Genomic DNA, 26770 nt, shown 5'->3' with positions numbered 1-26770 from the left:
TTTTCTGGATACAAACAGAGACTAAATGCCACTACTGAGAGGTGTACTCCATTTTATAGAACTAGACAAGAACATTATAATAAAAACTGATATTATATTCTCTTAAGTCTGCATGTGTTCCTGTGCTCAGTGGAAGATGCAATGCGTTTTGAGAGAATTGCTGTTTAATAGAATGAATCAAAATCATTGTCTTTATTTTGGATAGTGTTGGTCACGCCACACTAAGCCTGATTTATTTATACTTATATTTATTTATACTTATACTATCATATGGTGGCTATTTTGGACGTATTTAGCCGATCTTCAAGCTCACAGTGCGTTGCGGATGTGACTCGTTGTGAGCTTGTAGAGCGGCTATTTTCTAAGAACTACACCATCGTAGGATGAGCATATATTAGGCTTTACAGTAGGTTGGTATTCTTGTGTCTAACATGGATAGTCTAGATGTTATTACTGTACTGGGGCCATTAAAATGACCCAGGCTAAATTATTCCTGGGGGCCCAATGCCCATAGGTAGGGAGAATAACATCTGTACCTTCTTTTTTTTCCTTAAAGATTTAGAAACAAAATGTGCTCTCATGTCAGACCTCGTCTTCACGCGAATAAAGGAGACGCGGTCACAGTTAAGAAAAGGTGCTTTTGAGTTCTCCAGTTGAGTGTTTGCCTACTTTCAAGTCTTTCATTAAACTTCTGAAGCTTGAGTTAATCCTTGCTGCATGTACAACAAAAACGCAGCATTCAACAATTTAAAAAGACAAGAGAGGGAGAGAGAAAGAGAAATAGACAGAGAGAGGGGAGTGGGGGGGGGGGGGGGGGGGGGGGGAGAGAATAGAACTGGCCTGATGGCTCCATATTCATATTCCTATGCAGGCGTTATCACTTAAAAGGCTTTCTAATTACAACAACAAGACAAAAACTCCTTGGATTCCTTCCAGACCCGCTAAATGATAAAATAAGCTTGCACTCTCTCTCTCCTTCTTAATCTCTGCAAAGCACCTTGGAGCCTCATCTCCCAAATACAGGCGAATGAATGTGAAAATGCCATTTAGAGATGCAGGTGTGACATTTGATAAGAAACTTCTGGATTAAATATGTTCTGCTAATGAGGAACCCGGCTACCCCATCAGGGCAAACTATTGGTGGGATTGTGTGCTCGCTGATAACGTTCCACGCGCAAACATCCAAATTCATTATTAATAAACAGCCGCAGTCTCTCTATCACACAGAAAGTCTGGATCCTTCAGTGGAGAGAGAGGGATGTTGCTTCTCATTAGGAGAAGCTAAGGAAGGGGGGGGGGGGTATAGGAGGTATGCACGGTGTGTGTGTGTGTGTGTGTGTGTGTGTGTGTGTGTGTGTGTGTGTGTGTGTGTGTGTGTGTGTGTGTGTGTGTGTGTGTGTGTGTGTGTGTGTGTGTGCGAGTGCCCGTGTGCGTGTGTGTGTGTGGGCGGGGGGTATCAGCTGTTTTCATATTTAGCTGTTTGGGGCTTTTCAGGGAGGGGAGAGAGGCAGTTTCAAAGAGTATGTTAATGGCGCACCGAATGATAGGAATAAAAGAGTTCAAAGTTTCAACGGATCTGGCAATGAGTGTAATTCTCCGGCTATAGCTAATTCGGAAAAAGAGGGGATAGTGGGCTAAGCCATTGGTGCAATAGGCTGGGAATTCCCTGGCCCCAGCTTGACATTTATAACGATTTGGAGAAGATTAAAGCCGTATTACTGCTGTAGTCCATAATGTGTCTCTGTAATGAGGTGTGAGTGCATTACCATCCTGTGGAACTTAGCTGCTGTTTCTGGCTTCAGAGAGGAAGAGACAGAGGGAACTCAACGATGGTTAAAAGTGACTGGACACTTGGCTGTACATTGGTCATCTCCAATGGCCGTGAATGGAAAGAAAAAAACTCAAAGCATGGAAGCTTGGAAGCTTGTGAGGGGAAGGAAAAAGGATTGTAGATGTGGGCCAGAGGAAGTTGAGGCTGCCATCATTGAGGACTTGTCAGTCTAAACCAGCTTAGTTCAGCCAGCCAGCAAAGTGTCTCAGACTGACAGACAGCACTTTGTTACTCGGACCAGTAACTGGAGGTTCATGTCTGCCGACTGGAAATATTCTATATTCAAATAGAAATTAGAAAATTGAATGTGTTATTTCAAGCATAGGATTTGGCAGTGGCTACGTTTTTTTCCCTACATGTACAAACCCCCATGAAAAAAAAAGAAAACGCGTTAGGATTTTTGCCAGTATTCCATTTGCGCAATTATTATTTTGTCCTTACTATGTACAGTAAAAAGAAACAGTTGCCAAGCGGGCGCACAGCAAAGAAAATCAATATTCTAAAGGGTGCTGAAAAATGCACACGTTATCTGCAGAAATAAAAACACAGGTAATTTTCGGTTAGCGTGTGCAAATGGAGGTTGCAGGTGTCGTCCATCCATTGAATCAGTCTTTATGATGTTAATTAGTTGTTAGCGTAATTTGCAGCCTCCGCCATCAACCGTGAGGAGTTCAGAGACCCGCTGTTAACTGGGAGTCAATGCCATGGCACCGTTTCAAGAGCTCCCAAACAGGACGACCAGTGATAACAAACAGGTGATGGGCCCTGATGCCTATGGCTGTGAATATTACAAAGACAATTCAAATAGTAGGGAGAAATGAATCTTCTGGACAGCCTATCAAATGTTAAAACAATACACATTGCATGCTATTTGCTTATGCAGGCGGTGATAAACTGTGCTTATTTAAAAGATAAACAAAGGGGAAATCTAGCGCCGTAAATTGTGCACGTGTGTTTATTCCCTATGAGTAACACCAGAGGTTTATAGTCCTAGACACACCATCACAGGCACCTATACTTTATGACTCCACTGTTTGTGCGATAGCAGTATTTATGATATTGGAATTTATGTTGTACTGTATTTTCCACTGTCTGTGTGGGAGTGGTGGACTTGGCTTTGTATTCCGAAAGAAGGCGGTTATTTGTCTCGCGTTAGAATGAATGTCTTTGAATTACGTCAGTTTCACAGAGGTCAGCTTCATTATCCACACTGGGCTTCTCAAAGGAGACAGGCCTCACAAGGTTAAATTCAACATTCCAAGTTTTTTTTTTCTCCAGGAATGAAATCCATTGGAATAGAGAGAGTTTCATCTCCTCAGCCCCTGCAACAGCTAATCTTAACCCCTCGCAATAACATTTCCACTCCACTTGCTCCGACTCCAGACACATTTGCTCTCCCTTGCCGCTCGTGTCCCGTTAAGATTTAAACAGCAAACATAAAATGCAAGAAGATAACCTGCGAAGGCTTTGGAGACTTGACTCCTAACATTATTTTAAAGACCAGATCTGAGAGTTCCAGCGCAGCAGTCAGGAGCGATTATCTGCTGTGATCCCTCTCCGATGCACCAAAGTCATTCATCTGCCGATCCTCCGCACCCCCCACGGCCCCCTATGCAAAGGCAGACCCCCTAATCATGTCGACACTGTGTGTCAGTGCGGTGGATGAGTAAGGCCTAGAGATGAGAACAGCTCTGTAAACATGGGCAGGCAGCAGGGAGCTTCCGTCTCCCCCCACTCTGCTCGGAATAAGCAAACGGGAAGATTTAGGGATTTTGCCGGGGCCCAACTTTGTAGTATCGGCTCAGGGTCTTTTTTCGACGTTTTTCCGGGGCGCTGCCTATGGGATATTGTTCTTAGCTTATGAAGTGCATGTGCGTCCGTTATAAGCTGTGTGTCTTTTGTCAACAGCATTACAATTTTGGGGTACGATTCTTATTCTTTTTTTGTCCCCTCTCCCCACCCATGGATTTAACTCTTAGACACAGTGTAATACATATAATTTGTATGTATTTTGTCATTGACCTTTGCTGTTGACCTCCACCACACCAGATAAACCGCCAGAATCTTTATGAGGAACTCATATAATACTGCAGCAGCAATATTTCATTTGACCTCTCTATTGTTACAAGTCAACTTTTTTTTTCTCCACACTGTGCTGATTATGAACTATCATGACAGACCAGTAAATCTAGTATGCATGGACACTGTGCATTCCATAAACAGGCTAATACAATTGGCTATATCAAATGGGATGTATATTAACAACAGTTGACTGTGCTCTCCCTCTCTCTCTCTCTCTCCCCTGTCAGGATTCTATTATGGAGCGGGCTCCCGCCCCTTGTTTTGATACAGCAGTAATTTAAAGACCGATCTTAATTGACTTATTTTTTTCGCATGTCTGTCGGAGCTTGTGCATGCACCGCAATAAGAGTCTTGTTTCTTTATTGGGCCACACACAATGTACTGAGTTCAATTTTACCATTCATAATGAATGCAGCCTCGCCATTCAAATGCAGCCATAAGCACACAGCAGATAAGAATTTAATTAAATGTAGATTAAAACCAAACAGGAAAACACACTGGCTGATAATTTTTTTATCACGTCCCCTGGTCATATTTTTCCCTCATACTTTCGACTTGTTCCTCCTTGGGCTACATCTTTTCAGCTTGCCAAAAGTGGCGAAACACCTCACACATCTCGCCATGGCGCCGTGAGATTGTGTAAAATGCAAAACGAGGGGCGGTCACACGATTAATCAGAATCCTTGTGTCGGGGAGGATGGAGGGCGGTGGATGTGTGTGGGGGAACAGAGGTGGAGGGAGGGAATTAGTCGCTTCATCCCAAATTTGCATCATATTCCAAAGGACAATCCCAGCACTGTAGGCAAGGGGAAACATATCTCTCGCTCTGCAGGAACAATTAAATATTTTCTACAATATTGAATAAATGTCACCTTCAGTATCAAATTGTCCATACTTGCTAAACACGATGTTACAGTGAGTGCCTGGAAAGCATGCCTGAGAAGCGAGAGAGAGAGCACTATTTCAGACATGGACCACAGCCTCGAATAACACAGCACACATTCAGGAGCTGTTCACCTCAGGCACTAATAGTGTGATGAATTCCACTGGGATACAAGGGAACCAGAGAGAACTATAGCCATTGTTTGGCAACTATGCACTGCTGAAATATTGTGCTACTCAGTTATAACATGTATCACACCAAAGCAAAGAGTATGTTGTGTGTGTGTGTGTGTGCGTGCGTGCGCGTATGCATGGCACGCTTGAGTTTGGAGGGCCTACAGTTTGGAGGTTTACGGAAGTCATCTACATATCTAAATGTTTCCCACAATTTAGAATCTTCCTTACATCCTGCAATCCTAGGGTTGGTTGTTTGTGAATTTATTTTTTGTTTTCCTCAGAAGAAGTACCGCTAGTCCCCAGAACCATCTGGCATTACTTGTTATGTAGCATATTTCACTTGGATCCAGCTTTCCTAACAGTTTGAGACAGCTGTTGGCTCACAGAGGCACCTGAATACAGCTTGAAAGACATTCAAGTCTGAATCCCAAGAGCGGACCGTTTTTTCTTTTTTTTTATCAGTGGTGATGGCTCGGTCTTCCACCTGCACTAAAATTCCCCATGACCTACTCAGATAAGATCGTTTATATGCAGGCCTCAAAACGGACTCAGTAAAATCCTCAGTTTTCATTTATACATGTGTAATTCCCAGAGTGTACAAATGTAACCAAATGAACCCTTACAGGTCCATTTGGTTACATTTGTACACTCTCTGATTTTTATTGTGTAATTGCTGAAGAAATAGAATTCGGTATAATCTTGTTACCAGAGTTCCAGCATTATAATGACATATTGCGGTCTTGCACCGGTAGACATGCTTGTCTTGTGGTCAAAACTGGCTGGACAGTGTGGGCACGGGGGCTTTTCATTTCACCACCCAAGCCACCGCGGCCATCTCCTCCGAGGCTGATGCCTTCCTCTGCCACTGCCCACCCCGCTGTACCCCGTGCCCGCCTGCCCACCATGCTGGTGGTGCATCTCAGTTCCACTCTATTACCCTCACGCAAGCGATTGGCCTTTTCTGTGGGGAAAAGAGCAATTTCCTGTCGCAGTCTGTTTGATCAAGTGCTAAACCCTTGTGATCAATAGAGAGACAGATGTCGGCTCCAGATGGCCGCGTGGTGATACCTGGGGCAGTGCGGGGACTTGCCAGGACGACAGAATGGCAATGAGCAAGGGCAGCGGCTGCACTCCCGTTGCACCAGCCACCGAGACACAATGTGACAAACGCAATTAGGCCTTTTAGCTGCAGATTATTTATTTCTCTCGCAAACCGACAGAAAATGTAATTAGCACATACTTAAAGCAATATGTAGAATTACAGGGGTGCAGAGACACAGGGCATGTTGGGGAATGCCACGGCCGTTTGGCTGGCACGCACGCGTGTGTGTGTGTGTGTGAGTGAGTGCTCTTATTCTGCCTCTTGGTTTGTAGCACCATGCACCTGCTGTTATATTGGTCCTACATTTTATATCGGCCAAGCATGCAAGGATCGGGGCCGCAAATTTGTATCATATCAAGTATTCATGAAGAGAAACATGTAACTTAATAAATTCGGTTCCCCACAACCGGATCAATAAGGTTGCACTCCAAAATGGTTGACAGGTGCATCTCTCTGGCTCTCCGTCCTTCTGCAAAACGCCAGAAGGCCCTAATAGACCTTTCCAAAGATGAGTGAGAGACTGAGAGACGGTTCCATTTTTTAAACGGCATGCATTTGCTATTAGGGACGGCGTCCACCGCAACATACGCACACTTGCACGCGTGCACGCACGTACACGCACACACATGAGCGCACACACACACACTCACACACACAAACACAGACGCAGCCAGCCAGCCAGCCAGCCCATGTGGCGCAGGGCCGGAGCCATGTTGGAGGAACCACTGAGGCACGTTGCGGTGGCACCGCACACTACCAGAAAACGGAGCTAGCTGGCGTTGGACCTCTGCCGTTCACCTGCTCCCACAGAGGCATGATGGGTAGGGGGACGTGGGCCATGGGGCCGCAGCTGGGGGTTGGGAGGGGTTTGGTCCACGGTGCTGCTCAGCACAGCAGCGTCCTGTCACAAGGGGTCTTCTGGTCCCATTAGCAGGGCTTGGTCAGAACAGCCCCCAACCAGTGTGCTCCCTCAGCGGGGGCCGCAGTAAACACATGTCGACTGGCCGCAACCAGGCCCCAACCAGGACGCAGGCAGCCCTACCCACAGAGCAAGCGCGGCTAATAGAGTGCTCATTGGGACCAACCTGTCTAAATAAAGAACATAGCGGACTAGACCCAGGAAGAGCTAATCAGAGAAGTCCTTTAATAGCACACTTGACTCCAGTCTGTGGAGGGAGGAGTTGGGCTGTGTGTGGCAGTTAATGAGGGGAAAAAACAGCATTGTGCTATAGCGTTCTCTTAAAGAATCTGCAGCTGGCATTGTCTTGGACTGGTGGCACTTGTCTCAAAATGTGTTGTGCAAAATAGAAAGTGTGAAATGTGCTGCATTTTGATTGTGCCTTGTTTTCTGGTGCTGCAATGTGTGGAGCAATATTAAATGTGTATGGGAAAAATATTAAAATAAGTTTAGAACAGGTCATTTTTCATATAATATATTTTTACTGTACAATAAAACAGGTGTTATTATAATTCTCAAAGAATTCAACAAATTGTACTTGACTACATTTGATTTTATAAATAAGGATATAATATGAGATGCATTTCTTTAAAAATATTTAAAAAAAACATTCTATGGGACTCTAACAGACCTATATGATAGGCTTTTATAATTCACATTTTGTTCTGTTTTCCGTCTCTCACTCAACACTGTAACACTGGCTAGCATGATTCTCACTTCAATGAAAAAGCCACAAGTCTCCAGAGACCTGCTGGAGAAATGTATTTTAATTGCAAAGTAAAGCGTCTTATTTTTAAGCAGTCAAGTATTTCCTCAGTCACATCATTTCCAGAAGTAGTAGTAGTGTTATTTCTTTTTTTCTTTTTCACACACAGCTGTTTTTCTCTCCACAGAATTCATAAATGTGTGGTGAATGGGATTGTTCTGTGACGTGTGGCGGTTTTATGTCTTTGTTGCCTGTGAATGTACACTGTGGGGAGACCATGCATGACGCTCCCCTGGGACGACTTTTTAATTTGTGGATTCTGACCTGCGTGCCATTCGCCCGAGGCCATCCATGAGCTCTCGGTGCCGGCTATCATCTGCAACAACACTCGAAGCTAAAATGAGTCTGGACATTGTAGTGCGTAGGGAGTGGAATCGTGGGTTTTGGGTGGGTGTCAGGCAAGGCAAGGCTCCATAAACAAATATTTACTCAGGAATGAATGTCTCTTTCACTGGATTTATTTTTTCCCCCTCTCTAACAAAATGTGTGTATCTTACTTTTTTGGAAAATAGCAAATACTAAAAAATACCAAACAAAATAATTTGTCATTGCTGAAGAATGCCATTACAGATTTGCAACTGACAAGACAAAATATGTTTTAAATGTAAAAAAAAAAAAAAAAAGCCTTAAAAACTAACTCGTCTCAAACACAATGCATTCCAAAGAGCAAGAAAAAAATAATTTACAAAATAAAAAATAAAAATAAGCCTTTTCCTTGAATTGCTTTCACATAAAGAGACTAAGGTGTTCACCACCTATACCTCCTTGGATGTGAGGACAGAATCTGCCTGCTGTGTCTGAGGCGTCTGCATCAACACAGCATCATCACGGCAAACGTCCATTGGCTGCACAGCTTGAGCTGAAGCTTGAGTGTGAGAAGAGTGCCTCCTAGTGGCCAAAAGTAACATTGGAGGAGGAAGCTTAAGAGAAAGCGGCAGACAGAGTCAATCTGTGTCAATGCAGGGGCAGAGGACACTCTCACAGCGTAATAATGGTACAGTTAGCTGATTCTAGTTTATGGTGTCGTCAACAATAGTGAGTTGATTGACCCTGTGAGTGAATGTTCCTATTTAACACCACTGGTTGTTTGGAAAGTATTAAGTCACCATTTTCCACTTTGCTCACTCTGGGTTGTGGTCTGATGGTGGTTTGACAACTGTGACTCATCTCACTGTGTTCAACTTTGATGAACCCAATGAAATGATTTCCTGCATTTCCGAAGATAATTGCATTGTAGTGTTGTGAGATCTGCATGCAGATGATGTTCATCTACAGTCAATATCCGTGTTTCATTGCCAGATTCAGGAATCACATTTACCGGGGGACTTTTGGATTTGTGTTCTGTGGTGACCTCATACTAAGATTGAGCCTTGTTAAAAATCTAGAAGCAGTTAACAACGTGCAGCTACTTGATATTCGTAGCTGCCAGGAGGCTGTTCCCATTCGACCAGAAGGACTTGGAGCTGATTTGGAGACAAGAGTAGAGGTCTTTAATTACAAGCCTCTCTGTGGCCTCAGGCACTAGCCTCACTCCACAATTAAGACCAACAGTTAGCAGCGCACAGCCAATGGAACGAGAGGAGCCCTTTAAGGGCCCAAACAGTCACACCAAGGAAAAAAGCATTCTGGCAAATCACCGTCAGGCTCTAGTAGCTTGACAAGGATAGAAATGAGGTGGGTGACAATTTGTCTCTGCCATGAATTTGAAGTTTAAAACTTTTCCTTATTTGTTTACCTTGTGTCACCTTTTCAAATGCCGCCATGCATAGCCACGCTTGTTCAACCCCTGCCCATATCTCAAAGTGAACTGGGTGATGCGTTATAAAACATGAGCCATGATGCATCCAGATAATGTTGATAGGCTACTGTTAGTTTTCCCAAAAGCTCCATTCTCCCATCCCATAATATGTGGTTTTGGTGCAGTGGGACTGTACTCTAGTGCTGTAATGGCCTCTGCAATGGTAATGTGTTTGGACAGATGGGAGAGGCAAGTGCTGATGTGCTTAACTACGCATTTTACAGCTAAACTATTAAAGAGTTGTGCTGTTTACACACCAACATTTGAATACCTGTCTTCAGGCCAGTTTAATTATCCGAGCCCTTCTGTTATTTCGGCTGCTTTGTTGTCTCTGAGCTTCTGCACAAGGCTTGAGAGATTTGTTTGTGCCTTCATTAAGATATGGTGGCGGTGTGCAGGGAGCAAAAAAAAAAACTATTTCATTCCTGCTGGAGTATCTCCTGCTCTCCTCTCCCTGCCACCCCCATACATACACAGATACTGTACACATCCGTTTTCTTATAAAGTCATTTAAAGCGAGGAAATTAAAAATGGCCTCTGATGCCTGCACTTTGAAATCTCTTGGGGCTTTAGGGAAAAGGGGAGAGGCATACATGTACCTTATTAACAACCCAACCCCCCCACCTCTCCCGACGCGATTCATCCCGAGACGTTTGATTAGAGTATAAGTACTTATAGGGAAAAGGGGCTTGCGTTGTAATTTTGTTTCTTGAATTCCTTCATATGTTCATCTTCAACTGCGTGTTCAAATAAACCATTAATCAAAGGGAAGAGAGAGAGGGAAGAGGGCATTTAGCCAGCAGAGCCACAGTGAGCTGGTGGATATGGTATTGAGAGACTGTACGAAGCAGTGGTTTTTTAATTATCTGGACTACGTACAGGATGCCGTTTTTGATTGTTTTAATGAGGCAGCTGGCCTATTGTCTCCCCTTAATTCCTCTATTGTTTTTAGAATATGTCATAGTTCTTTATTCTTTTATCAGGTGCTCTGCAGGAGGATTTAGACAATAGCCTTCATTCCAACTGCATTGGCCACTGCACAAAGGCAGCTCACTGCAGACAGTTAAACAGGCAAACAAGTGCAAATCACATGCTGCACTTTTTTCGAGTCTTTCCCCTAGTTTAAAGACTTATGGTTTTGCTCTTTCACTCTCGCTCTTGACCCCGCTGGTGCTGTGCCATTCAGGAAGATCACACCATTGTCATAGGTTTCTAACCTGTGTCTCTGCGACATGGATTGCGAGCCATGAAAAGGCTCTCAGAGGGAAACAACCGTGGGGAAACTGAGGAATACTGAGAGGAGACTGCTGTCCAGGAATGATCTGTTTCTGTGTGCTGCCCACCCAACGCCTCTGAGCAGCCCATTTCCTATGGCAGAGCTATCTGTGTGTGTGCGTGTGTGTGTGTGTGTGTGCGTGTGTGTGTGTGTGTGTGTGTGTGTGTGTGTGTGTGTGTGCGTGCGTGGGTGCGGGAACATGAATGTAGGGCTGGGTGATGTTTGACCGTGGGGAGGACTACTGGTGCTTTCACAAAATATTTACACAATGAGATTTTTGTTATAATAATCACATGACTATTAAAATAACTAAGTGGGTAAAAGCAGAACTTTACTGAAATACAGCCTTTAAAACCAGAAAAAGACAATTACTTATGATGTCCCAGATGATATTTAGTCTTGTATCATGATATTGATATATAACACTGTATCGACATATTGCAATATGTGAATGTGCTCATGTAGTGTATTACTTGCATGCATGAGTGGTTGCATATTGTAAAATGTACCTGTGAGTGTGTGTGTGTGTGTGTGTGTGTGTGTGTGTGTGTGTGTGTGTGTGTGCGCGCGCGCGTGTGTGCGTGTCTGGGAACGTGCTCATAGTGCACTACAGTACCTGTCTCTTGATTGGTTCCCAGAGCTGTAGCAACCAGACTGCTGCCTCAGTGTTTTGTGGGGCTCGGTGAAAGTGGGACAATCACTTCTACAATTCACTTCCAACATTTTCACACACAACAGATGGGATCCGTAGCATCCTTGGCTGAAGGGCCCCAGTCTCAGTGCATACCCCGTCGTCAAATTGCAGCATCTAAGCACTGTTAAAAAAAAAATGTTTTCATCAGGCTCTACACAATGTACTTCAGTGGAGCCGAGCAGGGCATACAGTATCTTTGATTTGGATTGATCTAAAAGCGGTGATTTGTATCGGAGTAACACGGCCTAGTTCATAATTCTCTTTGTAAGCAGAGTGCCTCTGTGCTAAAGATCTTTACAGGGGGATGAGAAACTTTTGTGGTGACGACTGCGATATACCCCGACACCCCCCAATCCCCCCCCCACACCCCTATTGTCACTGGCAGTTTGTATCTACCTTGATGGTAACTCGGGCAGGCGGCGGAGAGGAGTTTTGTTATTTTAATTAGGAGATAAAAATTCAAAGGGCCTCTCCAGGCAGTGTGTGGTGTGACAGAATCAAAACCATGAAGTAGAGCGGCCTGAAGTGTGTGTCTCGTCAGAGCAGATCGGGCGACAGATACGCGCTGCTCTTTAAAGCAGCACTGGCACACACACACACACACACACACACACACACACACACACAGAGAGAGAGTCACCCCTGCACACAAATGTGACTGTGAGAGATGGCATATTCTAATGCCATTTCACTTCTTTGACACACTCGTACTCGTCTAATTTCCAGTGCTCCACTAGCAGATAGGAGGGGCAGAGAGGTTTTAATCAGAACGTGAAATTTGAAGTACTCAATTATACATTGAAATAATGGATAAAATCGCAATTTAATGCGAGCGATGATTTATAGTTTATGCGTCCCATGGTAGGATGGCCTTAGCTTCTGTCCATTCCTGTTCATTAACCAAATAAATCTGCCTGAAAATCTAATTGATTATACTGTAGAGGGAAAGCTCGTGTGCTGATCTTAACCCTGTCCACAGGGCGGTTTGAAGCCTCAGGTTCTGTGTAAACATGAATAATCAGTGTAATCACAGTAATGGGCTGTGTGGGGTCCTTCCCATCCTATGCCTCCGCGCGTCTCCTCAGGTCTCTCTTTATTCCACAACAGATGGGCTCAAATCGCCAGGGCCCCTCGCAGCCTGACGCTCCGTCGGAATGTTTGCACATCTTTGAAAGCTAACAGCGCGCTTTAATTAATTGTCCGGCTTTCGTCAGAAACAATGTCCTAATTCTGCCATTTAGCGGGAGCATATCATGGTTTGTTGTTATCTCCCCAGCCAGATTTCTGTAAATAGTCACATTAAAAACTTTAATCTCTTCAGTGGAAAATGAAGTGCAGCTGAAAAGCCTGTCATGTGCTGAGATAAATATTATCTAAGCTAAAAAACCTCCCCCACCCCCACCCCCGTCCCCCACCAGCAGCATCAGCCTACCCTTTCCCTCCCTCCTGCTCCCCTCCTTTCTCTGACTTAATGAATACGTTCAGAAGATTTTCAGAGGAGCGTTTAATCCCAAAACACAACAACCGAATAACGTGCAGGACCGGCCTCACTGTTCTAGCCAACAGCTGAGCGCGGTTGAGGTGTGATGGCATTGAAATGGAGGCCCCAGTGTCCTCAAGATCACCTCACATGCGGTCAATTTTAAACGTGGTCCTTGTGTGAACCTCCGCCTCGGCGGGACCATACAGAAAGGTCATGTATGTCACAGATCAAATGCCACGCATCCCTTTAACCACTTAAAGGTTGCTATGTCTTCTGTACTGGTACATGGTCTGCTCTTCGGACATTGTAGCAGCATAGTGACAGTGATAAACAACAGTAGATAGGGAATTAAAAAATATATATTTATTACATTATAATTATCATCGCTGTCAGGCGGAAACCTTGTATGTCAAAAACTGTTACATTTTCAGAAAATGGAAGAAATAACCTGTGTTCGCGTTGTGAGCTTGTAGATCAGCTATTTTTGCTACTTTTGTGTGACACCGTAATATGACCAGATACAGCATTAACAAAAAACAAAATTAAATATGGATCTACTCTATGATGTTTCTGCCCGACAGTGACTAATTTGACAGTACAGTATATACTTATATTTATATATTAGGTGACAGGGTTACTATATACCAGTAAGACTCCCTAATCGGGAAATAAGTGACCGTCACGTCACATACACAAACTTTAGAAGGCAATCGTAGCCAATCAGGAGGAAATATGGGAAACGGGACAGATCCATGATGATGACATGACTTTAGAGATACTGTGTACCGCTTTGCGTGATTTTAGGCCAATATCTGTAGGAGCAGTGTCCAAAAATGTGTTTAGCAAAAATTGCCATCCAAGGAGTGTGTGTGCAAAGTTTGGCATCGATAGGGCCAACGGTGGCAGAGATAAGAGTAGGGCCAAATGTGTGACGTGACGTGACGGATAGACAGCCGGTGGAGCTTTTCATAGTAACTTGGTCGCAATTAGGGATCTATAATGCTGTAGGTTCACTAGTATTTCCCGTTACACCAAAGCTATTCACCGAAAATATCCCATCTAGAAGCTCACAACGCCCCCCAAAACAGGGACACGTATATATATTTAAAGTGTGCTGGAAAACAGGTCTATTTTCCCCCCAGCGTGCATCTAAACTGTCCCTTCTATTTGTGTCGTGTCCAGGTGGCCAACTGTGGTGCACCACCACCAAGAACATGATGGAGGGCGAGGAGCTGGTGGCGTTCGCCGTGGACTTTGACTCGCGTCTGCAGGCGGTGAATCACATGTCTCTCAGCGAGGGCATGTACCCAGCCCGGCTGCTGGACAGCATTCAGCTCCTGCCACAGCAAGCCGCCATGGCCTCCATTCTGCCCACTGCCATCGTCAACAGTGAGTGGCTGCACACACATGCACACACACGCACGCACATACACACACACACACACACACACACATACACGATTTATTCATGTCCACATAAAGGAGAGCAATACAAGGACACCAAGATTAAAGGTACAGAGACAAATACACGCACGCACGCAGTCATCTTCTGTGTATGCACACACACAGAAGATATGTTCTGGTATATAGAGACACAATCAAAAATCACTATATTCACTATATCACTATAATCACTATATTTTTGACCAAATATGCTCAATATTGTGACTATAATATCGGGTTGTGAAGACAATGCGCAATCTATTTTGTACGAAATGTAAAAATATCTACAGTCTATTTCCACAATTTATGACATTTGTATGTATAAAATAGGATTTACTAACATCTAAAATGACAACATGTAAGATGATGTTTAGTCGTCTCATATGACAATATTGATATAATATAGATTGCCCAGCCATAACGCACTCTAGACATCTTCTGCATTCTGTCTCCTTCTCTGTGTTTCTGCCTCTTTCTTTCTCTCTCACCCATTCACACACACACACACACACACGCACACACAGAGCGCAGTCCACCGCCTGCACTCAGTCACCTGCTTAACTAGGAGCGTGTCTCCGGTGAGTGTAGATTAACCCAGATGAGTCTCTGTGCTGGAGATAAGAGCCATCGACCTTCAAGTTTGGGGTTCACATAAACACGCCGAGGCTCAAACTAACCTGTTAATTGCAAATTACACGCCTCATGCAAATAGTGTGTTTGTTTACTTAATAAGGGCTATCTGGGTTCAGCTCGACAGGGAGGCTTCTGCAAGCAGATGGTCCAGTGTTCTCGTTTGCCCTTGAGAAAGGGCACCAACCCAGTAGTAGCAACGCTGCTACATGGATGAGGATTTGGTGCTACAGCCTTGAAACATTAGCTTTGACTGTCCGTGCCACAGAAATATAGAAAAGCGGGCTGTTGTGTACATTAGTGGGTGTGTGGGAGAGAGAGAGAGGTAGAAAGCAAGAGACCTATGCCATCGTAGCATGCATACATGCCTACATATCAACACTCTCGGGGGGAACAGGAAACATAATATTACAAACTGGTTACTTTATACACTATAAATAACGTGTTCCAATGGATCCAATGTAGTTATTATGTAGTCACAAGCTTGTGTTAATCTTTTTTTTTCTTGAACCACCTAACCATCATACTGCCTATTCTGGCGGGAGCATTCGCCAAAGTAGCCGATCTACAAAATTTACAATTTAGGCATTTAGCAGACACTACAAGCGACACGTTGATCGGCTACTTTTGTTGAAGAGATTTGGTGTACCGGGTGTAAACTGCAAAAAGCAGTCAAAGTACAGTTTAGACTTTAGAGGGTTTAAGTGATTAACCACTTTCAACCTGGCGTACCAACACCCCCGTTCTAAAGATCCGCAACCCAAGCCTATTAACTAGTCTCACCTGTCTTTAGTTATTAGTTTACTCATTTACTGTACAGTACACTGTATACCTTTCTCTTCCACTCTAACTCAGGCAGTATTGTTGCACTCTCTTAGAGAGATTCTAGTCACACCAAGCGGTCACCTCCGTTTATAATATTTAGTGACTTTGCTTTCGACTACGTTTTTTTGGATTTCATAAAACCTTGCCCTTACATCCAAGAATGTCATTACCAGGCAAAAATGATCAGAATATTCAAAATCTTTCAAAAAGTGAAAACAGCCAAACAACGTGCAATGTGTTACAATGCATTGTGACCTTGTACATTGGCAAATCTCGTGACAATGTCATACAACAAAGTATAAAATGGGGCATTCATTTATGAAGAAAAAAAACAACAATAAAACTATAACATATGGAGCTGCAAAGGTTTCTGCCCGATAGCGATGCTATGAAAATACTAAATCCCCTCTCTGTCTTTATGTCTTGTGTGCAGAGGACATCTTTCCCTGCAAAGCATGTGGGATCTGGTACCGAAGTGAGAGGAACCTGCAGGCCCACCTGATGTACTACTGCAGCGGGCGGCAGAGGGAGCCCGACACGGTGGAGGACAACGACACTGGACCTCACCAGACCCCCAGCATCTGCCCCTTCCCACAGTGCAATAAGAGCTTCTCTGGAGCCCGGGCCCTGGAAATGCACTTGAGCACCTCACACAGTGGTGAGTGGAAGCACGACGGAGGATTTGAACTGTGAAGTGTGTGTGTGCGTGGGTGTGCGCGTGCGTGCGTGTGTAATATATCGTCGCTGTCGGGTGGAAACCTTGTATGTCCAAAACCTAAAGAATTATTTAAACTAGTGAAAATAGCTGATCTACCAGGTGCGAGGCGTTGTGTGCTTGTAGATCTGCTATTTTCACTAGTCTTGTGCGACTGTCTTGTATGGTGAAGCAGGGCTTTACGCTAGAAAAAATAAAATAAACGTACACATTAGAAACTTGGAGATACGAGGCTTCTGCCCGACAGGGACGATATACCATATATAGATATTTGTGTAGACAGAGATTGTTTGTCAGTCATTTTGATAAAGGAGAAGTTCCTGACATGTTGTGGAATGGGATTGGGAAAATGACAGTTATTTCCTTCCTGAAATATACATATTCTGCTGTCAGACAGCACAGTTGACAGTTTATCGGCCAGCAAATAAAACCGGGGTGGGGGGGAGTAACATCATGGATAGGAATACTTGGCATAATGCAGCTAGCGTTTGATGCTTTCTACAGTTACTGTAAGTCTAAAGGAGAAGTGGGAGAGACGAGATTGTAAGCAGTTCTCTCCCTTTTTTATCTCCCACACAGGTGTCAAAATGGAAGAGAGCCTCCCTCCTGGCACCAGTTTGAAATGCACAATCTGCAACTACACGGCGGATTCTCTTATTACATTCCAGCATCACATCATGTCTCACTTGTCACAGGCGGCCTTCAGATGCAATCACTGCCATATCAGCTTCCAGAGCCACAGGGAACTCTTACAGCATCAGGACTTACACGGGCACGGCGGCAAACTTCACAGGGAGGGCGACGGTACCGAGCATTCCCCCAGGGGGGCCGAGGACAGCCTCCAGCAGCAGGCCCGCGCCGAGCTGGCCAACAGGAAGGAGGCCCTGCTCGGGAGTCCCAAAGGGACGCTCAACAAGGAGACTAATACGGAGGGAGAGGCCGACAAGGCGGAGAAGAAGCCCATGTTGTCTGTTCAGAAAGGAGACGCCCACCCGGGCAGCAAGGCCAGTTTTTCTTACACCAGGATCAAGTCTGAACCCTCGAGCCCCCGCCTGGCCTCCTCCCCTGTGCAGCATAACATGCCTACGTTTCCCATGGGCCCCTTCCTGTCTCAGTTCGCTTTCTCCCAGGATATTTCGGTGGTCCCGCAGGCGTCAGAGATCCTGGCTAAAATGTCGGAGCTGGTTCACCGGCGGCTGCGTCACGGAGGGAACAGCTATCCCCCTGTCATCTACAGCCCCCTCATGCCCAAAGGGGCCACCTGTTTTGAATGCAATATCACCTTCAACAATCTGGACAACTACTTGGTCCACAAAAAGCACTACTGCAACAGCCGCTGGCAGCACATGACAAAGTCCCCCGACTTCTCCAGCCTGTCAGACAAGGTCCCCGAGGCGGTGAGCCCCAACAGCGCCCACAGTTCAGTTAGCATGCTGGCCGGCTGCCACCCCACGGAGGCCGACAGCCACCTCATGCAGTCTGCCTGTCTGAACTCCAGCGTTTTGGACATGATCAATGCTGGGGCCAAAGGGTCTGACAAAGAACTACCGGGGCAGGTGAAGAAGGTCTCCACCCCGACCAGCACGGAGGAGAGGCTGAACGGCAAGCAGGCGGAGGGGAAGAGCCCCAGCACGGCTCTGGTGGAGAGCGACAACGACCCAAACAAGACCATCTGCGAAGCCTGCAACATCACCTTCAGCCGCCACGAGACCTTCATGGTCCACAAGCAGTACTACTGCGCCACCCGTCACGATCCGCCCATGAAGCGCATGTCTGCCAACAAGGTGCCCTCCATGCAGAGGACCATGCGGACCCGCAAGCGCAGGAAGATGTACGAGATGTGTCTCCCAGACCAGGACCACTCGAGGCCTCCCATGGGCCAGCCGGGTTTCCTGGGCGTTCCATCGATGGGGAACCCTTGTACGTCTCAGGAGGCCGTGGAGAGCCTTGCAGACCGCTTCCACCCACGTTGTGATGTTTTCCCAGGTATGGTGCCCAAACACCTGGAGGCTTCCCTTACCGTCACCAAGTCCATTCTGGCTCCCAAATGCAACACCATGGACCAGCAGGAGCTCGATGCCCCCATAGATCTCAGCAAAAAGTGCTCGCCGGACAAGTCTTGTAACTCCCCAAAAAGATTGTTGGATTATCACGAATGTACGGTGTGCAAGATCAGTTTTAACAAAGTGGAGAACTACCTGGCGCACAAACAGAACTTTTGCCCCGTTACAGCGGTCGCTGCTGCCGCCCAGCAGCAGCAACAGCAGCAGCAGCAACAGACCGAGATTAGCAGCCTGGAGCCCAGCCTGTTCCCAGAAGTGAAGAGCGAAGGCAATAACAACCCCGATGATTGCTACGATAAGAGCCCGGGCAAATGTGAGAAGAACGGCAACGGGAAGATGATGGTGCAGAACGGAGGTATGTTTCCCCCACACCTGGGCCCTGTGCCGGGGCTCAAGCCTTTCGCTGAGCCCCAGCTCATCCCTTCTAAAGACGAGAACAAGAACATGTTTCTGCCCCACTGCCTTTATCCCGGAGCAATAAAGAAGGTGAAAGGTGCTGAGCAAATATCGCCGTATTTCGGGATAAAGCCGACCGATTACGTGGCGGGGGGGCCGGCGGTGCCGGGAGAACCCGGTGAACAGGAGCAGGCCGTTAACGGTGGAGGAGGTGGAGCAGGTGGTGGTGGAGGAGAGACAGGGACGCCCAGAGACCAGCCCCAGCAGCCTGCTGCTAATGGCTGCCCCCACCCTGGCAAGGAGCCCCTGCCACTGTTGCCCAAAAACAGGGGCATGGTCATCGTAAATGGGGGGCACAAGCCCGAGGAGCGCTCGGGCACGGCTCCACCGCAGCAGGACAACCAGTCCCATAACCCCCAGCAGCCAGATGGCCTCCCCAGCAATCCCTCACCTACGTGGGGCACCGAGAACCCGGCTGACACCAATGAGAACGTGTCGCCCTCCTCCAAGTCCCCGACCGAGGAGCCGGCACCTGCAGCCAATAAAGGTGTGAACGGCTCGGCCCAGGCTCCTGGCAGCGGCAAGTACTGTCGCCTCTGTGATATCCAGTTCAACAACCTGTCAAACTTTATCACTCATAAGAAGTTTTACTGTTCGTCACATGCAGCGGAGCATGTAAAATAAAATGGAGGTCCGCTCTTCTACTCCCCCCCCCCCCCTCCCCTCCCCAAACACCCATCTCCCCCTACCCCAAATTTTGCCCTTTTTCTTCTGTTTTGGTACACTGTTGTGTCTGGAATAGTGCATCATGCAGTTCTGAATGCTGCTTGTGGACAATCAAGAGAAGCTTCTTCTTTCATCGTTTTAAGACTGAAAAATGCAAAACCATTGGATAAAAAAGGAAAAAAAATACAAAAAAACACGAACGAATCTAGAGTAATATTGGTGCCACTTTCACATTTATTTATTTTACAATCAGTATTAATAGGAGTAGTGATTTTAATTTAAATTCAAAATGAAATTTATATCAGAGTTGTTTGTAATGTTATTGTATAGTCATTCTTGTGTAGCACACATATCGTTTACACTGTAATGTAGGCTCAATGAAACAATAGACAGAATACAAAAACGAGATGCATTTTAGACACAAAAATAGCTACTGAGGCACTTGTGTATTCTTATTTGCTGTACCAGTTTTTTGTATATGCCCAAAATGTCACTTTGCAGCTTGCTATTCATGACTTGTTGGCCTTAAAAATCACTATTTGGAGGTGATATAAACAGGCACAATCTTACGCGTCTGTCATACTCAGTTGTGAGCAGGTGTCGCGGATCGAAAATAGGTGATCTACAAGCTCACAACGCATTGCAGCGCGATGCGTTGTGAGCTTGTAGATTGGCTTATATCAGTGTACGACACCCGCACACAACCACGTATAACATAGGCTTTACATTTTGGCATATACACATGGCTTTGCATACATATGTGGCTGTTTGTCCCTGTCTTTTTCTTCAATTCAGATGTGGATGTTTTCATGAGGATGGCAGCATTCTTGTACAGTACTCGTATTTCTGTTTGATGATACACTTTGGTCTCCCTTTTTGAAATTTGCTCTCAATGCAATACTTTGTAAATGAGGGAACATTACTGAAAGCAGTATTATGAATTGGGGTCTGTGCATATAATTATTTGTAACCCCATAGGGAAAAGAAAAAATAAAATTGTACAAGAATTACGTTTATTGCTGACGAACAAGACGGGTGGGAGGTTGGTTGGGTTACTGATGTAAAATGATCATTCCAATGTCCTAATTATGGGAGAAAAATGTTTCTTAAAAAAACGTTGTTGCTATGCATGTATATGGATGGAATACAATTCCAGATCTGTTGGAAATTTTTATTTTGATGTGGTGTCATAATTAAACTTAAATCCTCAGGATAATTCACTGCTGTCTGCTCTTTCTTTCAGTTACATTTTTATATCAGTAACCAACATTGCATATTAAGTTAGTTGGATGCCAAGTTATGTCAACCTTTTTATTTATTTACAATAAGTCTAATAACCCTCATATTCCTGACTGTCACACATCTGTAACCTTTTGTGAATAATATCCCCAACTCTGATCATTCAGATTCTGATTGAGGTAGAGGCACTGCACGTAGACATTTGAGATTTATGACTACAGATTAATAACACCATGATGAATATCGTCACTGTCGGGCAGAAACCTTGTATCTCCAAGTTTCACATTTGTACGTTTTATTTCGTAAAGTAAAGGCCTGCTTCATCATACAAGACTGTCGCACAAATCCAAGGCGTTGTATGCTGCAACACAAAACGAACGGTTAATTTGGACATACTGTACAAGGTTTCCACTCGACAACACAATATAAACTCATCATTGCGGAACAAAAAGAAACAAGGCATTGGTTTCTTAAAGGACCACAACAGTGTTACTTCATACTGTATCATTGTCCTTTGTCAACATTAGCCACATATTTTACTGTCAAATATATTACATATTGCACGTGAAAATGTTAACTAAAGCTAAGTGTATTGTTACGTTTTTCAAGTTAAAATTGTTCAAAATGAGGAAGTATTTTTAAAGTACTTATTGCGACCATTAGGTCGCAGTTACTATCAAAACCTCCACCGGATGTCAGTCAGTCTGTCCGTCACATCACACTTTTGCCCTACTCATACCTCCGCCACCGTTGCCCCTATCCATGCCAAACTTTGCACACACACTCCTTGGCTGCCAAACCACAACTTCCACCCCTCATGTCTCACATGGCCCTCTTCTGGTGCCACCATGAGGCAGATTTTGCCTTAAAATCACGCAAAGCGGTACACAGTATGTCTAAAGTCATGTCATCAACATGGATCTGTCCCATTTCCCATATTCCCTCCTGATTGGCTACGACTGCCTTCTAAAGTTTGTGTATGCGACGTGACTGTCGCTTATCTCCCGATTAGGGAGTGTTACTGGTACAGTAATTTTAGATAAAATAACAAAGAGTAATATGTTTCAAAGCATGACATACATAACAACTCCCCATGATGCCAGGGAATGCCAAAACTACCTGTATTGTTAAATTCAATGGTCAAAATGAGGAAGTATTTTTACAGTAACTATACAGTAATTTTAGATAAAATAACAGAAGCGTGAAATACTTCACACTCCCCATGAATGGCAGGGAATGCCATTTAGTATACATTGCATACTGTATACTTACTGTTAAGTGTACATCATTAGTTGAAGACAGGTGTAATCTCTGTTATTAGCTAAAAAGAACTTTACTGGCATTGTCCTGAAGTAAGCCACATATAATGTACTGCAGACATTTTTTGGCACTGATTAGCCATGTATGAGATATCATTTCCCAAATAGATAATCTTTTATCCCATATATTGTGAAACTTTCAACAACAAATCACAGTTGTGCTGTATACAAAGGCTTCCAGTAAACTTCACACAAATTAAAAAAAGGAAACAAAATTGTATCTCAGCTTGTATAAAAAAGGTGGAATTTAATGACAATTTGAAAATGGGAAAGAACTTGCTTGAGCATGATGGATCAGATCATCAGTGGCAATGCAATTTCATATAAAATGACATATCAGAGACATTCATAATATTATTTTGACCAACAAGTAAGTAAGTAAAGCAGTGGTTCAAAGTGGAGCCCAGGGACCCATAGGTTTCCTTGAGGTGGTTCCAAATGGACCCTTACAGGTCTGTAACTGAGCATATACAAATGGAACCAAATGGACCCTTACAGGTCTGTAACTCTGAGCGTTTACAAATGGAACCAAATGGACCCGTATACGCTGAGAGTTATTTGAAATCAAAACGTTTACACTGAAGCACTAAAGAAAGGCTTCACTCGCTCTGTGGTTTGGACTGTCTTTGATTGACCAGTTTCCTCAGGTGCTGGCTGATGATGGACGGTCTCTTGTAGATCATTTGACGGTCTGTTCCTGTGATGTGAATACGCGTGGCTGATGGATAGGACTCATCCAGGAACTTTGTTTGGAGTTTTGCGACCATCTGTTGCGGGAAATAATCAATTGTTATGGATTTAACACTAATACTAACACCATTATTAACCACTTTAACCCTGGCATCCTAATTTTGGGCATGTCATCATAGGCAGTCAGGAATTATTTAAACACAGAGTAGTTGTAGATTACTGTAGATTACTGCCAAGGCTTTTTCTTATTGTATGTACCTGATTTTCGAGGGCTCCGTTCCGTGTACACTGCCTGGGTTCATTATATTCACAGGGGTCCCGGTCACGGCCAACAAACGTCTTTTCTTTCACGCGGAGAAGAAAAAATACAACCGCAATGATCCGTGTGTAAGTTATAGTCCATAGAAAACATGCCGTTTTGACCAAACGCGTGATATGGGAAAAGAAGTTTAAACATTAAAACGTCTGGGAACGTGTTAGGCACAGCATGTGTTAAGAGTTAGTCTAATAGTAAAGCAATTCTCCCAAGCGCAGCCATGCCTGTGTTCTCATTGGCTGAATGCAAGACTGAGAAAATAAGCACATCTCCCAATACTTTTCCAACAACTGCGTCGGAGGCGCACTGTCTCTTGAATTTAAAATGTTTAATTTTCAAAGAGAAACAGGTGGGTTCTAAAATCCCAGGCTGCTTATGTAGTTTGTTTTCCATTTCTGGTTAATAGACCAAAACCAAAAACACGGCAGGCTGCAAAATACTGACCTACCTGCTGATTTATGTATGCATGTACAGTACATTGTGATGTAAGCAACACAGCTGCAGTTATTAATAATGGGTGTGTCAGATGTAGGTATGTGAATGTGCAAGCATTGACCAGCACAGCAGCACCAGCGTGTCTCTGGGCACACCTAAAACATAAAGAAATACCCATTATTAATCTTTTTAGCTGCAGCTGTGTTGCTTACTAGCAGTGGTGGAAAATGTACCAAAATGTTGTACTATTTTTGTTGTGATGCTAAGTGTTGTGAGCTTGTGGATCAGCTATTTTCAAATAGCCAAAGTTTAAGGACTGAAGTGGTAAATGTGAATGTTTTGTAATAATAACCTAAATCTACAAAATAACTAGTAACTAAAGCTTTCAAATAATTGTAGTGGAGTAAAAGTACCACATTTGTCTCTGAGACGTAGTGGAGTAGAAGTAAAAGTATTGGAAATTGGAAGTAGTCCAATAAAGTAAAAGTACCTGATTTCTTTTACTCAAGTACACTTAATTACTACAGTAGCCTGCCATGCTCCTGCCGTTTTTAACCGATAGACCCGGCGCTCACGCAGGTGGGTTTGAAGGAAAAAAACTCAGTTTCCCATGATGCCTTGCAAAAGCCACTTCCGGCAAGTAACTTCCGGCCGTTGAATTGTATTCATCCTGGCTGCAGAAGAATGGCTATATCTCGGATTATTTTCCAACATCGCACGTTTGGTCAAAATGGACCCATTTTCTATTTTACACACGGAACATTGCGGTTGTATTTGTTCTTCTCCACGTGAATGAAGAGACGTTCGGCTGCCGTGATCCGGAGCCTCCGCTCGCACAATGGGTACGTGTGGCGTGCACAGAGCCTCCGAAAACCAGGTAAAAAAGCTATGGCAGTATAGGTGTTAACAGTTATCATGAAGGTAATGTAAAGCAGTGGTTACGTATTATTTTGGGGGGGTCCCCAAAGGATTAACTTAATGTGCAACATTGTTTTCTCCCTCAACAGAAAACAAACCAACATAAAGTTGAAGTGTATAGAGAGTATATGCACATTTCTAAAGTGAGAATTTAAGGAATTTTTAATATCTCTAAAATGACAAATTAAACATTGGCCAAATTGCCAAATATTAGAGGCAAACTTGTGAAAATAGCTGATCTACATGCTCATAACGCCTCGCAACGCGAGGCGTTATGAGCATGTAGATCGGCTATTTTCACAATACAAAATGTAATGCCTCAACTCTTGGTGCTCGTCAGGATGGGGGGTCCCCAGTTAAAATATGAGAACCACTGATGTAAAGCCCAGCATTCTCACTTGGTTTAAATGTTGTGGAATCTGCTCATCATAACAGTCTCCGGTGATCACACTCACTGATGTCCGACTGGAAATAGGCTTGAATTTAGTGATGTCCCTTAAAGAAGAAATGGGGAAACAAATTATAATAAGTCAACAACTTCTATTCATTTCATGTTTACACCGCATTCCAGGCATAGTTATTTAGTTACATAATTAACTGCTCCTTTTGAGTAGTAAGTCCTTGACAAGCAAATCGCATGAAGGAATTTTGAGCAAAGCACTTAGGATGAGAGCTTTGCATACAGTCTCTTAATAGTAATCAACTAAAAAAAGCATAATTATAATAACTAATCAAGGAGCAGTTTGTCATACCTGACTTGAGCAGCACTCTCATTGAGGAAGTAATGCTCATCTACGGCACTGCTCTGATGGGCCGGGTTGCTTAGCAGGTATTTCTACGTGGAGAGAAACAGAAAAAAGACCAGAAATTAATTAGAACATTTTTAAAAGGACAAATTGTATTAATATAAAGATTACTGTTACATTTCAGCATTCAGTTATTCACATGGCCCAGGACAGTGTGCAGTGGATTAGCATTAGTGACCTCCTGCCATCTGCCATTGATAAAAAGAAAGAGTTGCTGCTCTCCGTAAAATCATATTGTTGCTTTCGGGCATATATTTTTTTTAAATGTGTTTTTTTTCCCCGTAAATTAACGCCCTACTTCGAAGCGACACGTTTCGAGCTTGTAGATTTGCAAGATTTGGTTACAAAAAAGGCTACAGGACGAAACTGAGCAACAACACTGCCCTTTAACTTAATCTATCACACACGATGAGAAGATTCACTCCATTAACATAGCAGCCAAACAATTCTGCCCCAGTTCAATTAAGCAGTGGTCACAGAACATGCCCTTGAGAAATGGACTGCATGCTCTATTGAGTCTTTGTGTGTGTGTGTGTGTGTGTGTGTGTGTGTGTGTGTGTGTGTGTGTGTGTGTGTGTGCGCGCGTGCGTGCATGCGTGCGTGCGTGCGTGTGTGTTATAACCTTCACTCTAGTCCATCTTCAAAAAGCCTTTTATTTCTTTGGGGAATTCAAGCACAATGATTGTCCTTATCTCCTTGGAAACAACGGTAATACTTCAGAAAGCTGAAATAGGTCCTGCATCACTACTGCCATCAGAACATCACTACTGCCATCAGAACATCACTACTGCCATCACTACTGCCATCAGAACCTCACTACTTCTGCATCAGAACATCACTACTGCCATCAGAACATCACTACTGCCATCAGAACATCACTACTGCCATCAGAACATCACTACTTCTGCATCAGAACATCACTACTGCCATCAGAACATCACTACTGCCATCAGAACATCACTACTTCTGCATCAGAACATCACTACTGCCATCAGAACATCACTACTGCCATCAGAACATCACTACTTCTGCATCAGAACATCACTACTGCCATCAGAACATCACTACTGCCATCAGAACATCACTACTTCTGCATCAGAACATCACTACTGCCATCAGAACATAACTACTGCCATCAGAACATCACTACTGCCATCACTACTGCCATCAGAACATCACTACTTCTGCATCAGAACATCA

General features: G+C 44.2%; 2 protein-coding genes across 2 annotated transcripts in view; one reads left to right on the top strand and one right to left on the bottom strand.

Moving 5' to 3' along the window:
- zfpm2a (zinc finger protein, FOG family member 2a) overlaps positions 1-19805 on the top strand; it is a gene marked incomplete at both ends in the record, with an annotated part of 157184 nt that extends 137379 nt beyond the window's left edge. Inside the window, 3 exon segments of the mRNA XM_080754619.1 lie at positions 14232-14438; positions 16381-16605; positions 17242-19805. Coding sequence (XP_080610745.1) covers positions 14232-14438; positions 16381-16605; positions 17242-19805 — 2996 coding nt within the window.
- Positions 19806-22627: 2822 nt separating this feature from the next.
- The window catches only part of LOC308306089 (uncharacterized protein), a 35024-nt gene continuing 30881 nt past the window's right edge, over positions 22628-26770 (bottom strand). The window contains exons 9-11 of the mRNA XM_080750989.1: positions 25517-25599; positions 25163-25259; positions 22628-23172 (exon numbers count right to left, since the gene is read on the bottom strand). Of these exons, the coding sequence (XP_080607115.1) occupies positions 23005-23172; positions 25163-25259; positions 25517-25599 (348 nt within the window). The 3' untranslated portion in view covers positions 22628-23004. The remainder of the gene's footprint in view (positions 23173-25162; positions 25260-25516; positions 25600-26770) is intronic.

The sequence above is a fragment of the Nannobrachium achirus genome (genome assembly GCF_963921795.1).
Source record: "Nannobrachium achirus genome assembly, chromosome: 2".
NCBI lineage: Eukaryota > Metazoa > Chordata > Actinopteri > Myctophiformes > Myctophidae > Nannobrachium > Nannobrachium achirus.
The sequence above is the reverse complement of the archived record's forward strand: the minus strand, read 5'-3'. Positions and strand labels throughout refer to the sequence as shown.